Source organism: Oncorhynchus clarkii, chromosome 1 (assembly GCF_045791955.1).
Source record: "Oncorhynchus clarkii lewisi isolate Uvic-CL-2024 chromosome 1, UVic_Ocla_1.0, whole genome shotgun sequence".
Classification (NCBI taxonomy): domain Eukaryota; kingdom Metazoa; phylum Chordata; class Actinopteri; order Salmoniformes; family Salmonidae; genus Oncorhynchus; species Oncorhynchus clarkii.
This window is the reverse complement of record NC_092147.1, coordinates 41,234,968-41,249,920: the sequence shown is the minus strand read 5'-3', so window position 1 is coordinate 41,249,920 and position 14,953 is coordinate 41,234,968. Positions and strand designations below refer to the sequence as shown.

Below are 14,953 nucleotides of genomic sequence, written 5' to 3'. Positions count from 1 at the left end.
ACTTCAAGAAGTTGCAGAGAAAAGTCATAATCCCAAAATGTTTTATAAAAAATAAAAAATAAATGTATTCAGTCAGTGTGTTTTTCTTCACATTTAACAAATGAGAAATACTTTATATTTCTACACACAAAACAGCCCTATTGATTATACAGCCTTTGTTCTGAAGCCATTGCAGTCGGTAGTCATCGATAAGGACTATGAACTAGGGCTGGGAATTGCCAGGGACCCCACGATACCCCACGATATTAGTAGGTGCTGCTACGATATGTATTGTGATTCTCACGATTGTATCTGTATTGCGATTCGATACTGCGATTTGATGTTCCAAACATATTGCAAATCGATACTTGGGAGTCAAATATAATATTGTCCAAAAACAACAATGCAACACTAGCTATAATGGTGCACACCTCCTCCTACACAGATAAAACCAACCACTGGATATGGATCAGACCATTTTCCAATGCTAACCCTTTTCATTATTAACCACTATTCAATACAGGAGTAATTATTTTTTCCAAACAAATGATGCCTCGGGCACCAAACGGTAGCAATTTGATACATGGCGATACATTTCTGCTGCTGCCACACAACGCTATTAGCCATTTTCAATTATTTATCAACCAACCAGGGTGGAATAAGATTTACTTACACAGTGTTTCATTTTCCTATAAGGCTATAGCTTTTGGAACATTTTTCATATATTCTGAAAATGATATGCATTTGTAAAGATCCACAGGCAATCACAGAGACATAAGGAACCAATGCGTGCTCAGTCCATAGAGACTTCTTTGGTCCTTGAGAATTGGTTAAAAGCAAAATGAGATTTCTAACATGCACTTCCTGATTATGATGAACACTACTGGTGCAGCTGTGAGACCAGATTCTGTCTATGGATAGCACATAATGAACACAGATAGATGGATGTTTGGTTGGTTATATAGGCAGGGTGCTGAGAATAAGTGGTGAGTAGAGGTGATCTCATTTAGCCTAGCTAAGTCTGGTAACGTCAGTGACGACAAAGGACCAGAGAGGAAAGGACTCTGAGATATGTTTAACCATTTTTTGGTTTGTCTTGGTAAGAAAACAAGGCTGGCAAGACAAGCCCAAAGGGTCATCACACATCTAGAAGGGAGGTTAAGTTAAAAAGTTGAAATGTTTGGTTGAGGCATCTAGGCGACCATGCAGGGACTGTGCAAATCACTGTGTGTGTGTGTCTGCTCTCCCACAGTCACGTTAGGCAGAGAGAGAAACCTCCAAGCCGACTGCTGCTCTCTCCTCACAGGGACCTCAGCTGGCAGAGTGAGCTAGGCCTGCCTGCCTGGCGCAAATTAGCCAAACTATTTACCCTCATATACGCACATTAGCAAATTCTTCCCATTGAGAAAACAAATACATCTGTTATGTTCTGTTCACATCATGGGAGAATGCACGGCCTTCTGCCCACCAGGCATTATCCATCCACTGTGGCAGTCAGTCAGAAAGGCCGGATGGAGCTCAACGCAGCCCAGGCCAGCTGCACTACTCTGGGCCTCTCTCTGTGGACCTGACCCGGACTGCCCCATCCTCTGGTCTCCTGTGACAGGCTTTAAATGACTGGCTTTAAAATGAGGACATTCAAATGAACGTTCTTCTTTTTCCACAGCCAGTGAGCACCATGATGCATATTTTCCATCCTGGTGTGGGCTTTAAAATATTAATGCACCCGGTTGGGAGAGGAGGGAAGGCGTTTTCTGGCTCCCTGTGGAAGGGTGACAGGCGTGCAGGCAAAATGGGGACCTCATGATTAATTTAGACCTGAGGGAACCTGTGCCAGTCAGCTGCAGTGAACAATGGCAAAACATCAGCATGAGCACAAACACTTACGCGAAACCGTGTGCTATGCAAACCACCTCAGGAGTGTGCTATGCTAACCACCTCAGGAGTGTGCTATGCTAACCACCTCAGGAGTGTGCTACGCTAACCACCTCAGGAGTGTGCTACGCTAACCACCTCAGGAGTGTGCTACGCTAACCACCTCAGGAGTGTGCTATGCTAACCACCTCAGGAGTGTGCTACGCTAACCACCTCAGGAGTGTGCTACGCTAACCACCGCAGGAGTGTGCTATGCTAACCACCTCAGGAGTGAGCTATGCTAACCTGGAGTGTCAGAAGTGAAAACCCTGTGTTTCAAAGAAGCCAATCAGTGATACAGAGAGAAGATTTCAGCTTTGATTCCTTGAGTGGGCGGCACTCCGTTTCATCACATTTCATGAAGGCAGCAGCTTAATTTCTAGAGCTTAATATTGGGAAATGTATGGAAATTCAAAAATGAGTAACTGTTAGGGGGAGGACATTAATGGGTGCTAGAATGTAGCCTAACTAGATGACCTGGAACTCGGAAGTATCACGCTGCTGCCGATGTGCCCTTAAGCAAGGCACTTAAACCTAATTGCTCCTGTAAGTCGCTCTGGATAAGTAAATGTAGCAACAGAGGAGAGGGTTAGAGACTGAACAAATGACAACAATTCTGTCATACATCCTAGAAACAGTGCCATATATCCTAGAGAGGGTGCAGTATCAAAAAAAATAGTAAATTATTTTGGCTTTTTACCTAAAGCACCTAACTTTACAGAGCAACAACTTACAATTCACAAACAACAGTCTGATAGCCTTGAAACTGAAATGTCACAACAAAAAAATCAGGAACAATAAACAATAAAAAAAAACAAGAGGCTCTATCTGCATTTCTAAACTGGCACCGCTGGGAGGCAAATGTAACGTGTTGCCTTCCCAGCGAACTGCCAAGGAATGTGCAACAATGAAGACTCCCACTCTCCAGCTATGATGCTCGTTGTGAATCTTCACCGCCATCTAAACAACACCTACACCTTTTGTCTGCTCGCAAGTCAAATTTGGGAAAGGGGATACCTAGTCAGTTGTAAAACTGAATGCATTCAACTGACATTTTGTCTTCCACATTTAACCCAACCCCTCTGAATCAGAGAGGTGGGGAGGCCTGCCTTAATCAACATCCACATCATCAGCACCAGGGGAGCAGTTGTTGTTCGGGGTTAACTGCCTTGCTCAAGGGCAGAACAGCAGATTTTTCTACCTTGCCGCCTCAGGGATTCGAACCAGCAACCTTTAAGTTACTGGCCCAATGTTTTTAACTGCTAGGCTACCTACCACCCCGATAATTTGGCTCCGAGTAACGCGATTCCGCTAGCGTTTAGTCCACGCCATGGTGAGAAAAACACACCTTATGCACGCATCAGAGAACAGTAACTAATGGCAACCTCATTCATTAAGATCTCTCCTTGATGTCTCACACGGAGGCAGGTTAAATGTGCTGGAACGGCTCTCTGGATTCTCTTTCACTAACAGCAGCTAGGCAGAGCTAGTGTTACACTGGGGCCTGTTAGTGTAGACTGTAAGCGTAGCATTAGCGTGCTGGTTGTGCCTGACTGTGAGAGATGCTATGGCTAATAAGCACTATAGAGAGCGTAGAGTAATAGAGAAATAGTGGTTGCTTGGTTGAGGCTAAGGGTTGAAAGTGAGAAACCCTAAATATGGCTGAGTGGTCGTGCCACTATCACTGTATCCAGAAATGATCAGACCACCACCACTAGTGGAAAGAGAAAATGTAGAACGCAGACCCCTTTAGACATTTCTTTCCTAAGATTTCTAGGAGGCTGTCATAAGAGGCCTCTAGCCATGGATACCAATTCAGCAGACTGACAGCACAGATGCTAGCTCAACTCACTGATGGAGTCAGCACTCCCAATATCCCTTACAGGAATACAAGTCACGTGTGTTGGGCTATTTTCTCCACTCCACCTAAAATGTCTAACGCACAGTTCAGATGGCAAATCAAACTGAATAGAAATTAAGAGCTTGACGTACCGTTTGGTTTCATACAAACGCTGCCGAACTACCATCAGAAGTCAGACAAGGTGAACTCAATTGTCTCAGACAGCACTCTATCCCCACTCTTCCAAATGTTTTTTTTTATTTAACCAGGCAACTCAGTTAAGAACAAATTCTTATTTACAATTATGGTCTACCAGGGAACAGTGGGTTAACTGTCTTGTTCAGGGGAAAACTACAGATGCTTACCTTGTCAGCTCGGGGATTTGATCCAGCAACTTTTCAGTTGCTGGCCCAACGCTCTAACCACTAGGCTACCTGCCACCCCCAAAGAGAAATTTCCATATTTTTTTGTTCAGTGCAGCGATAGAGCGCTGGTTGAACTAGAGCTAAAGCAGACTATTCCCGAATTCATCCTCCCGGGCACCTATAATAAGCCTGTATTTGTGGTGTATAGACATTGGGCAATGACTGACAGGCAGGAAGTGACAGACAGGCACTTCCTGCCTGTTACATCTGATATGAGTCATGGCAGGCTGTGGCTGTAGGGTCCTGGAGGACTTTTCCCCATCGGGAACAATAAGACACAGAGCTCCCAGGCAGCCTGGGATGACGTCAGATAACAGGGGTCAGTGAGTCTGCAGGTCTCCTCCTTAGTCCTCATCTGTCTACTAAAATCATCCCCTCATCCTCCAACCACACATAGATAGCTAGCTAACATGGCTAGCTTAGCTGTCGGCTGTAAGAACCTGAGCCACATTTATTTCAGCTAAAACTTAAATAACGACTTCACTGCAATTCACCCATCATATGTCCTTTCCACTGAAATAAACTGGGCAAACAGACCCAACTGGGACAATACAATAATCCCTTTATCTGGTCCTGTGTAAGCCGGGCCAGTTTACCTGTTACATCATTAGCTGGGTACCGCAGAGAAGAGGGAGGGAAGGAGGCCAGGGAGGGAGGCCATGGGGAGGCTAGTTAGCTAGCTGACAAACTGAATAAACACACAGTATGGTCCGCACCAGCACAGGCACTGCTCTGCAGACATAGGCTACAGATCTGCAGGCCAAATAGACGGACAGAAGGACTTTATACACTGACTACAAGGCTGTGCCGTGCTAGCAATGATAGATTTAGGCTAAAAGTACACAAGAAACAAATGTACTGTGTTTCTCAGTGTTTCATTAATTAGAACCACTCCTATCGGAGCAGCTTGCTCATGGTATTGCTCATGTTTACCTTGAAACCCCGTGTTTTATTTGCATGAGTCAACCTTGTGGAAAATCCATAAATCATTTGCAACGCTCACGTACCCTCAGCAGCATATCTATGGTCTGCAAACAGCCATGTAGCAGGGATCACATTCCCACGAAACACAGTAAGTAAGAGAACAAGTAAAGACAGAGGGATGGGAAGAGGGTTTAAAATGACTTCCGTATTATTTCCGTATAAAGCGGAAATCAGTACGGAAATATAACACTTAAAGCAGGGCAAAGCCCTCTTCATAGCAGAAGCAGGGCAAAGCCCTCTTCATAGCAGAAGCAGGGCAAAGCCCTCTTCATAGCAGGAGCAGGAGCAGGGCAAAGCCCTCTTCATAGCAGGAGCAGGGCAAAGCCCTCTTCATAGCAGGAGCAGGGCAAAGCCCTCTTCATAGCAGGAGCAGGGCAAATCCCTCTTCATAGCAGGAGCAGGGCAAATCCCTCTTCATAGCAGAAGCAGGGCAAAGCCCTCTTCATAGCAGGAGCAGGGCAAAGCCCTCTTCATAGCAGAAGCAGGGCAAAGCCCTCTTCATAGCTGAATCAGGGCAAAGCCCTCTTCATAGCAGAAGCAGGGCAAAGCCCTCTTCATAGCAGAAGCAGGGCAAAGCCCTCTTCATAGCAGAAGCAGGGCAAAGCCCTCTTCATAGCTGAATCAGGGCAAAGCCCTCTTCATAGCAGAAGCAGGGCAAAGCCCTCTTCATAGCTGAATCAGGGCAAAGCCCTCTTCATAGCAGAAGCAGGGCAAAGCTCTCTTCATAGCAGGAGCAGGGCAAAGCCCTCTTCATAGCTGAATCAGGGCAAAGCCCTCTTCATAGCAGGAGCAGGACAAAGCCCTCTTCATAGCAGGAGCAGGGCAAAGCCCTCTTCATAGCTGAATCAGGGAAAAGCCCTCTTCATAGCAGAATCAGGGCAAAGCCCTCTTCATAGCAGGAGCAGGAGCAGGGCAAAGCCCTCTTCATAGCAGAATCAGGGCAAAGCCCTCTTCATAGCAGGAGCAGGGCAAAGCCCTCTTCATAGCAGAATCAGGGCAAAGCCCTCTTCATAGCAGGAGCAGGGCAAAGCCCTCTTCATAGCTGAATCAGGGCAAAGCCCTCTTCATAGCAGGAGCAGGACAAAGCCCTCTTCATAGCAGGAGCAGGGCAAAGCCCTCTTCATAGCTGAATCAGGGCAAAGCCCTCTTCATAGCAGAATCAGGGCAAAGCCCTCTTCATAGCAGGAGCAGGGCAAAGCCCTCTTCATAGCAGAATCAGGGCAAAGCCCTCTTCATAGCAGAAGAAGGGCCAAGCCCTCTTCATATCAGAAGAAGGGCAAAGCCCTCTTCATAGCAGAATCAGGGCAAATCCCTCTTCATAGCAGAAGCAGGGCAAAGCCCTCTTCATAGCAGGAGCAGGGCAAAGCCCTCTTCATAGCAGAATCAGGGCAAAGCCCTCTTCATAGCAGAAGAAGGGCAAAGCCCTCTTCATAGCAGAATCAGGGCAAAGCCCTCTTCATAGCAGAAGCAGGGCAAAGCCCTTTTCATAGCAGGAGCAGGGCAATTTTCACACTGCAACTTCCAAGCTTAATATCAAAGGCCTAGAGGAGCTTTTGAAAACCTGATAAAAAATGGAGAGATGTTGCCTAAACATAAATAAGGGGAACATCCTGTCTGGTGCTGCTAGGCTAGCCGTGGTGGAGGTCGAGTGGAGTGGACCTGCCCCATGGATTATAGCCTGGACCAAAATAAATCATTATAGAGAACTTTGTGCACAAAGCCAGAGTGACTGAGCACATTTTTATGTAACAGTTCCCTGGAAAATACATCCTTTCCCGAACAGGCATCATTTAGTTATCTGTTCATCTGAAATCATCATGGGTCGCTTTGATGTTAAGCCTATGTGTATGTGGCCTTTTGAACCTATCATAAATACAGCCAAACACTGCCCAGTGAATGTCACCACAATTACCTTTATGACACTAACACTATGCATTTACCAGTACAGACTCATTTCTGAGCGACACACAAGTACACGCACACTCACGTCGTATAGCATTGACAAAGGGCACCCAGTCCCAGACCTGTCCCAAATGTAGGTCGAAGAGGAGAGATGAGGCCTGATGGGTAATACTCTGGTCAGTGTCAGCCCCCCCCTCCCGCGCTACAAGAGGAAATGAAGGGATAATCTTCTCTCCACTCCTTAACCAGAAAACAAACAGCTCTGTATGGTTTTACTGGCCTGCTTCTTATCCAAGAGGAAAAACAATATATACAGTGCCTTCAGAAAGTATTCACATCCCTTGACTTTTTCCACATGTTGTTGTGTTACAAAGTGGGATTAAAATGGACTTAATTGTCATTTTTTGTTAACGATCATGGCAGCGGTTACAGCTGTGAGTGTTTTTTTTAGTAAGTCTCTCGATTGTACAATATTTGCCCATTCTTTTTAAAATTCTTCAAGTGCAACTCCCGAAAAGACTTGGGAGAGGAGAAGGTCTCGCGTGTCCTCCGAAACACAAGCCAACCGCACTGCTTCTTGACACAATGCCCACTTAACCCAGAAGCCAGCCGCACCAATGTGTCAGAGGAAACACCGTACACTAGGCAACCGTGTCAGCGTGCACAGGAGTCGCTAGTGCACGATGGGACAAGGACATCCCTGCCGGCCAAACCCTCCCCTAACCCGGACGACGCTGGGCCAATTGTGCGCCGCCCCATGGGTCTCCCGGTCACGGCCGGCTGCGACAGAGCCTGAACTCGAACCCAGAATCTCTAGTGGCACAGCTAGCACTGCCATGCAGTGCCTTAGACCTATGTGCCACTTGGGATTTAAGTTAAAACTGTAACTAGGCCACTCAGGAACATTCAACGTCATCTTGGTAAGCAACTCCAGTGTATATTTGGCCTTGTGTTTTAGGTTATTGTTCTGATGAAAGGATCTACCACTATCTGTTGAAAAGAAGACAAACAGATTTTTGCCTGTGCTTAGCTCTATTCCATTTAATTTATCCCAAAAAAAACTCCCTAGTCCTTTGTTACATACGCCTCTTGGAGGGAACGCAACACCCCGCTACATTTCAACTCCCAGTGGAATGAAAAATGTATGTGATCGTAGGTGCGGGGAAGGACAACAGAGGCAGAGAGAAATACCGTTTACAGGGAATGTATTATTCATAAACACGGTAATGTGGGGAAAAGGAGCTGGACGGAACCAAAGCAAAGAAAGTAAAAGTTAGAGTCCCCTCTCCTACCTTACCTGCCTTCCCACTTCTTACCTAACCTTTAGCACCACCTGGCACGCTAACCAAAATACAGGGGGTGGTCCGCCCAGGTCTTACCTAGCGTGCATAGACAGACTAAATTCTACAGGTTATGTATGCCCGCAGGCCTCTTGCCTAAACACTCCCAAGGTGCGGTGCAGTACAGTGTGGTGCGGTGCGGTGCAGTGCAGTGTGGTGCGGTGCGGTGTAGTGCGGTGCGGTGCAGTGCGGTGCAGTACAGTGCGGTGCAGTACAGTGCGGTGCAGTGCGGTGCGTTCTCCTTCCCCCCAGGAAAAAATTGAACAGAATAATTTACCAATACTTTAAGTAAAAAAATGCAATAACCAAAAACACTAAGAATTATTGGCATACACATACCTCTGAAGGAGCAGCTATAAAATAATATCAACAAAACTTTGTGTTCAGTGGCAATTTTAGCATGTAAATCTTGGTTCGTAATTTTTTTGTAATATGTGGGATGCATGCCAGCAAAGCCACTACACAACACAACACTAAACACTAGATTAATTGCACTATAACGGTGACAAACGGTGCCCACAAACTGTTAGGGCCTACATAAAGCTGTCCCAACAGCAGAGTCCCAACACCTTACCACTGCTACACCTGGCTATCAGCGGAGCCTTGTCTGGTAGGGAAACAGTTAATTCAGCCTCATTTATTGCCCTTTAAAAAAACATAGCTGATATAGCTGACTTGCTTAAACAAATGTGGTTTGACAATTACTGACAATTACTGACAATTGAGATGTACAAACTGTGGCATAAGGGGATGGCAAGCGGATAAGACGCAATCCGTAATTTTGATTAAGACATTAATGAGCGAGCGACGACGGACGTAGTCAATATAACTATTTGTTTAGCACTTTTGAAATGTACAGCGACACAATTCAGAACATGGGCCGTTCTTACAGTGTTCTCCTTGTACACCAAGTCAAACCCGTAGTATAAACAAAGGGGGCATATAAGCAGACAATGAAAGCTCTTACATTATTCAATGATTACATTTCTCTAAAACAGGTTGTAGGCTATGTGCACCACCAAGTTAGAACAGTAAGCGAAATTAAGAGGTGAAAATAGACCAAATTATTAGGGTGAGGCACATTGAACGCCGTTTGGGTATTTGCATGTCATAAAAGATACACGTCAAATAACACTATTTGACTCGTTAAATAAGCTTTGAATTTGACATGTCAAATAAGACAATTATATTATAGAATGTTGTGGTGTGCTGAATTTGCACGTGCAAGCCAAGCGTCACCACTACTATCAGTAGCACTGTCAAAGCTGTACAGAAACAATTCTGCAAACAATCACACACCGGCCACGAATGATGTGTTTACAATACTGCATTGGAGAAATAGACCAAGTTATTAGGGTGAGGCACATGGGCTACTAACAGATTAGTACACAACATACACTTAGTATTACTTTCTTAGCTACAGTATACATATCTCCCTGGCATATTACATCATTTATGCAGCAGTATACAATACATTTTTGGACTCACCTCACCTCACTTAAACAGGAAGGTGGCGCGGAAGTCCTTTGTGGGCAAATTCTGTCATCAAACTTTGTCATCAAAGTCTGGAATTCTCTGGATTTATAGTGGGAACTCGGAAAAAACACACACAACCACTCCACTAAATAGCAGGCTAGTGATTGCTTGCAGTTAGCCACTGATTACTTCCAAACCACTCATTGTTGAATTAGCAATTTCCAAATTGCTGTGTATGTCCAATGGCCAATGAGCACCCATACATTTTACATATAAATTCTCTTCATTATTTATTTTTACATTTAACTAGGCTTTCTTTTTTTAATTTCACCTTTATTTAACCAGGTAGGCCAGTTGAGAACAAGTTCTCATTTACAACTACAACCTGGCCAAGATAAAGCAAAGCAGTGCGACAAAAACAACAACACAGAGTTACACATGGGATAAACAAACGTACAGTCAATAACACAATAGAAAAATCTGTATACAGTGCATGCAAATGAAGTAAGGAGGTAAGGCAATAAATAGGCCAATAGTGGCAAAGTAATTACAATTTAGCAATTTACACTGGAGTGATATATGTGCAGATGAGGATGAGAAAGTAGAAATACTGGTGTGCAAAAGAGCAGAAAGGTAGTTGGTTGGATGGGCAGGTAGTTGGTTGGATGGGCTATTTACAGATGGGCTGTGTACAGCTGCAGCGATCGGTAAGCTGCTCTGACAGCTGACGCTTAAAGTTAGTGAGGGAGATACAAGTCTCCAACTTCAGCGATTTTTGCAATTCATTCCAGTCATTGGCAGCAGAGAACTGGAAGGAAAGGCAGCCAAAGGAGGTGTTGGCTTTGGGAATGACCAGTGAAATATACTTGCTGGAGCCCGTGCTACGGGTGGGTGTTCCTATGGTGACCAGTGAGTTGAGATAAGGCGGAGCTATACCTAGCAAAGACTTATAGATGACCTGGAGACAGTTGATTTGAAGTAATTTTAAAGTCTTCTTGGAAGGGTACTTATAATATAACTCTATGGCAGGAGCCAAAGGGCTACAATGTTTGATGTCTACTCTTACTAAGGACTTAGACTTGGCCTGTGACGGTAGTGTCTCCATGAGTGACAGAACACTGAGCCAATCAGCGCCATGCTCCTATTTCCTGCTGGCTTGCCCCACCACCACAGAAAGCACTGAGCTAGGCTGAAACACCTGCATTTTGGAGCTGCCTTACTCAGGAAAACAAAAAAGAGACCATGTTTGTATGCGGCTATATTAATTCAAAGATATCATTTTTTTTTACATAGTTTTCAAACTGATATGTGACGCGTATTAATGCCAAAATAACATGCCCCCCCCAAAAAAAAATATTATTTATTTTTTCTTTAAAAAATGTGGGGCTCAAAATAGGCGGGGCACTGAATGACGGGTCACCACTAGCTGTGTTGGATTTGCCCCAAACATAACGCTTTGTATTCAGGACTTAAAGTTAATTTCTGTGCCACATTTTGTGCAGTAATAAGTGCCTTGTTGCAAACAGGAAGCATGTTTTTGAATATTTTTATTCAGTACATGCTTCCTTCTTTTCACTCTGTCATTTTGGTTAGTATTGTTGAGTAACTACAATGAGTTGATCCATCCTCAGTTTTCTCATATCACAAGCATTAAACTCTGTAACTGTTTTAAAATCACCATTGGCTTCATGGTGAAATCTCTGAGCAGTTTCCTTCCTCTCCGGCAACTGAGTTTGGAAGGACGCCTGTATCTTTCTAGTGACTGGGTGTATTGATACACCATCCAAAGCCTAAAGAATGACTTCACCATGCTCAAAGGGATATTCAGCGTCTCTTTTTTTTTTTTTTTTTACACATCTACCTATCGGTGCCCTTCTTTGCCAGGCATTGAAAAACCTCTGTGGTCTTTGTGGTTGAATCTGTGCTTGAAATGCATTACTCCATTAAGGGACCTTACAGATAATTGTATGTTTGGGGTACAGAGATGGGTTAGTCATTCAAAAAGTCTGTTAACCACTATTATTGAACACAGAATGCGTCCATGCAACTTATTATGTGATTTGTTAAGCACAATTTTACTCCTGAACTTATTTAGGCTTGCCATAACAAAGGGGTTGAATATTTATTGACTCAAGACATATCAGCTTTACATTTTCTATTGATTTCTAAAATGTTCTACATTCAAAATTCCACTTTGACATTATTGGTTATTGATCAGTGACACAAAATCTAAATGTAATCCATTTTGAATTCAGACTGTAACACAACAAAATGTGAATCATTTCTGAAGGTACTGTACCTAGACTACTATTTAAGATGGCCTACTAGCATAGACATAGCCTACATATTCATCACTGGTTACTAAGCTTCTATTTAAAATGAGATGGGTAGAGTAGAGGGAGATACTGTAGTGTTTCCCTATTTGCATATTTCGGTTAGCCTCTACCTCGTTCTCCAACTAAAGAGACTGTTGGGACACATACAGAGTGTTAGATCATGATGAGAGGTTTTTTTCTTATTAACCTCATTTCCATTTCAAATGAAATGGAGGCATAGCACTCTATAAAAATGTATCTCATATGGTCTTATGTGAGATAATTCCAGAACAAGCTTTTAAATGACACACATTCAGGGTGATATCAATTACTCTAAGTCCCTTTCAAGTCTAAACACCTTTCGCTATCATCTACACAGGCTGCAGAAAACAATAATCTGCTGTGTCAGATATAAAATAAACATCTCACACCAACACATTATCAACATAATCACCTCTCTGCAGAGTGTGTGTGTGTGTGTGTGTATGTGCATGTGCTTACTGTGCCTCACACCTGCTCTCCACAGACTAGGCAGTGCCTAAACAGCAACAAAGCTGCTCTCTGTGTGAACACTATTAGACTCCTCGCTCCCACCAACGTGGTGTAACCCAAACAGCGGAGTTTGCTATAGGCAAAACATACTTTAAGAAGTAGGGGAGAAGAAAGCCCTACCCAGCAGGTCATCTGTTTCTAATGCTGGGCCCGCTGGTGTGGATTACAGAGATGAAGAACTCAGCCTGACCCCACATCTCCATCCCGGGGAAAATGGGAGCCTTGGTGGGGCGGGGGGAGCGGTCCGGGAGTCTGTTTACAGTCCCTCTACATGTTTACAGTCCATCTACATGTTTACAGTCCCTCTACATGTTTACAGTCCCTCTACATGTTCACAGTCCCTCTACATGTTCACAGTCCCTCTACATGTTCACAGTCCCTCTACATGTTCACAGTCCCTCTACATGTTTACAGTCCCTCTACATGTTTATAGTCCATCTACATGTTTACAGTCCCTCTACATGTTTACAGTCCCTCTACATGTTTACAGTCCCTCTACATGTTCACAGTCCCTCTACATCTTCACAGTCCCTCCTCAATGAGGGGTTTCTCTGGCTTGTTTTTCTAATTACACAACATCAAACACATTTTTCTCAGAAACTAGTGTTTGAGACCGAAAATGTCTCTGCGGCAAATATTTCCCTGGTGCTGTCATTGTGGCGCTGTTACCGCCACGCTGTAAAGCAGCACACTACTCAACAGACCTGCCTTCTTAATCTTCAAAGCAGCACCACAACATGGGTGTTTTATCATATTAAACACGATAAGCAGCTGGTTTCTCAGCAAGCCTCAGAGTTTTAACCTTCCCCCCATCTCACAGCGGAAAGGGGGAGGGTTAACACTGAGGAGAGAGAGAGAGAGAGAGAGAGAGAGAGAGAGAGAGAGAGAGAGAGAGAGAGAGAGAGAGAGAGAGAGGAGAGAGAGTAGCACAGAGCTGTCCCATCTAAACCTTTTCAAACCCAATTTTTTATCAAACCAACTGCCAGATCTCTCTTGGGAAAGAGGCTTTTTGACCTCAGTGGGATTTCCTGTTTAAATCAAGGTGATAGAAATGGATCTTACCTGTAGTATCTGGACTGCAGGTAGGTGGAGCACACGGCTTTGGACACGTGGCTGGCCGAGCCAAAGTCGATGACCTTGACGCGGTAGGGCTGCCTGGAGGGATCCACCAACATGATGTTCTCCGGCTTCAGGTCAGCATGAATCAGGCCCAGGCTCTTGAGCTTCATCAGGGCCGTGGCCACCTGCTGCAAGACCGGTCTGATGTACTTCAACGGCAGCGGACTGAATTTGTTCTGCTTGAGGAAGTCGTACAGGTTCTGCTCCAGCATCTCGAACACCAGGCACGTGTGGTTTTTGTGCTGGAAGCACTCGTAGGCACGCACAAAGTTGTAGTCATCTGCACTCTCCGTGCTCAACCGGGCCAGGATGCTCACCTCGATCTGGCCCTGGCGCGCGTATGACGGGTGGTTCTTCAGGATCTTGATGGCAACAATCTCGTTGGTGCCCCTCTTCCAGCACTTGACCACCTGGCCGAAGGTGCCTCTGCCTAAGAACTCTAGCACCTCGTAGGTGTTGGTCATGGAGCAGACCACCTCGTGCTGCACCAACTGGTAGTCCCCTTCATTGTTGGAACCACTGTTCTTGGAGGTGGCTGTCGATGTGGCCGTCGCCGTGGCCGTAGCCACAGCGGCCCCACTGGCTGCGTTCTGGATCATCGTTGTGCCACTGCCGTGCTCCTCGATGATCGTCACGCTGCTGTTGCTGTTGTCAAGCTCCTCACTCTTGCGCTTAAGCCCGCATCGCTGGTAGGTGTCCAGCAGACTGACGGTGCTGCGACGGGTCAGGTTGTGGATGGCTCCACCACTTCCTCCTCCGCTTCCGCCTCCACTGCCGCTACTGCTACCGGCCAAGCCCAACAGAGGCCCCAGAGGCCCTGCGGTGCCCGAGGTACTGCTGGCCGAGGCGACCACGATGTGCCCCGCGCTAGACGGGAAGATGAGCGCTGGCTGCTCGTAGGGCAGAGAGGAGTTGATGCCAAGAGGGGTGGCGTGGGACACTTGCTGCTTGCTGTTCTGACTGTAGACGACTTTGCTGTGCGTGCCGTACCCTGTCATATCCCAGTATGAACTCTGCTCCACCTTCAGCTTCTTCACGCTAAAGAAGGCACTTGACTGGAGAGTGTGAGGGGACAAGACTTGCACTTGCGAGGCCATACCTGGAAAA

The 14,953-nt window shown here is 45.3% G+C and overlaps 1 protein-coding gene across 13 annotated transcripts in view; it reads right to left on the bottom strand.

Annotated features, from left to right (window-relative positions):
* Positions 1-14,953, bottom strand: part of LOC139407119 (homeodomain-interacting protein kinase 2-like) — a 100,972-nt gene that overhangs the window by 65,534 nt on the left and 20,485 nt on the right. For all 13 annotated transcript variants that reach the window (XR_011634063.1, XR_011634067.1, XM_071150522.1 and 10 more), the window contains exon 2: positions 13,790-14,945. Coding sequence is in view for 11 of the 13 variants with exons in the window: in XM_071150522.1 (XP_071006623.1) it covers positions 13,790-14,945 (1,156 nt within the window). In the remaining 2 variants the exon portion in view is untranslated. The remainder of the gene's footprint in view (positions 1-13,789; positions 14,946-14,953) is intronic.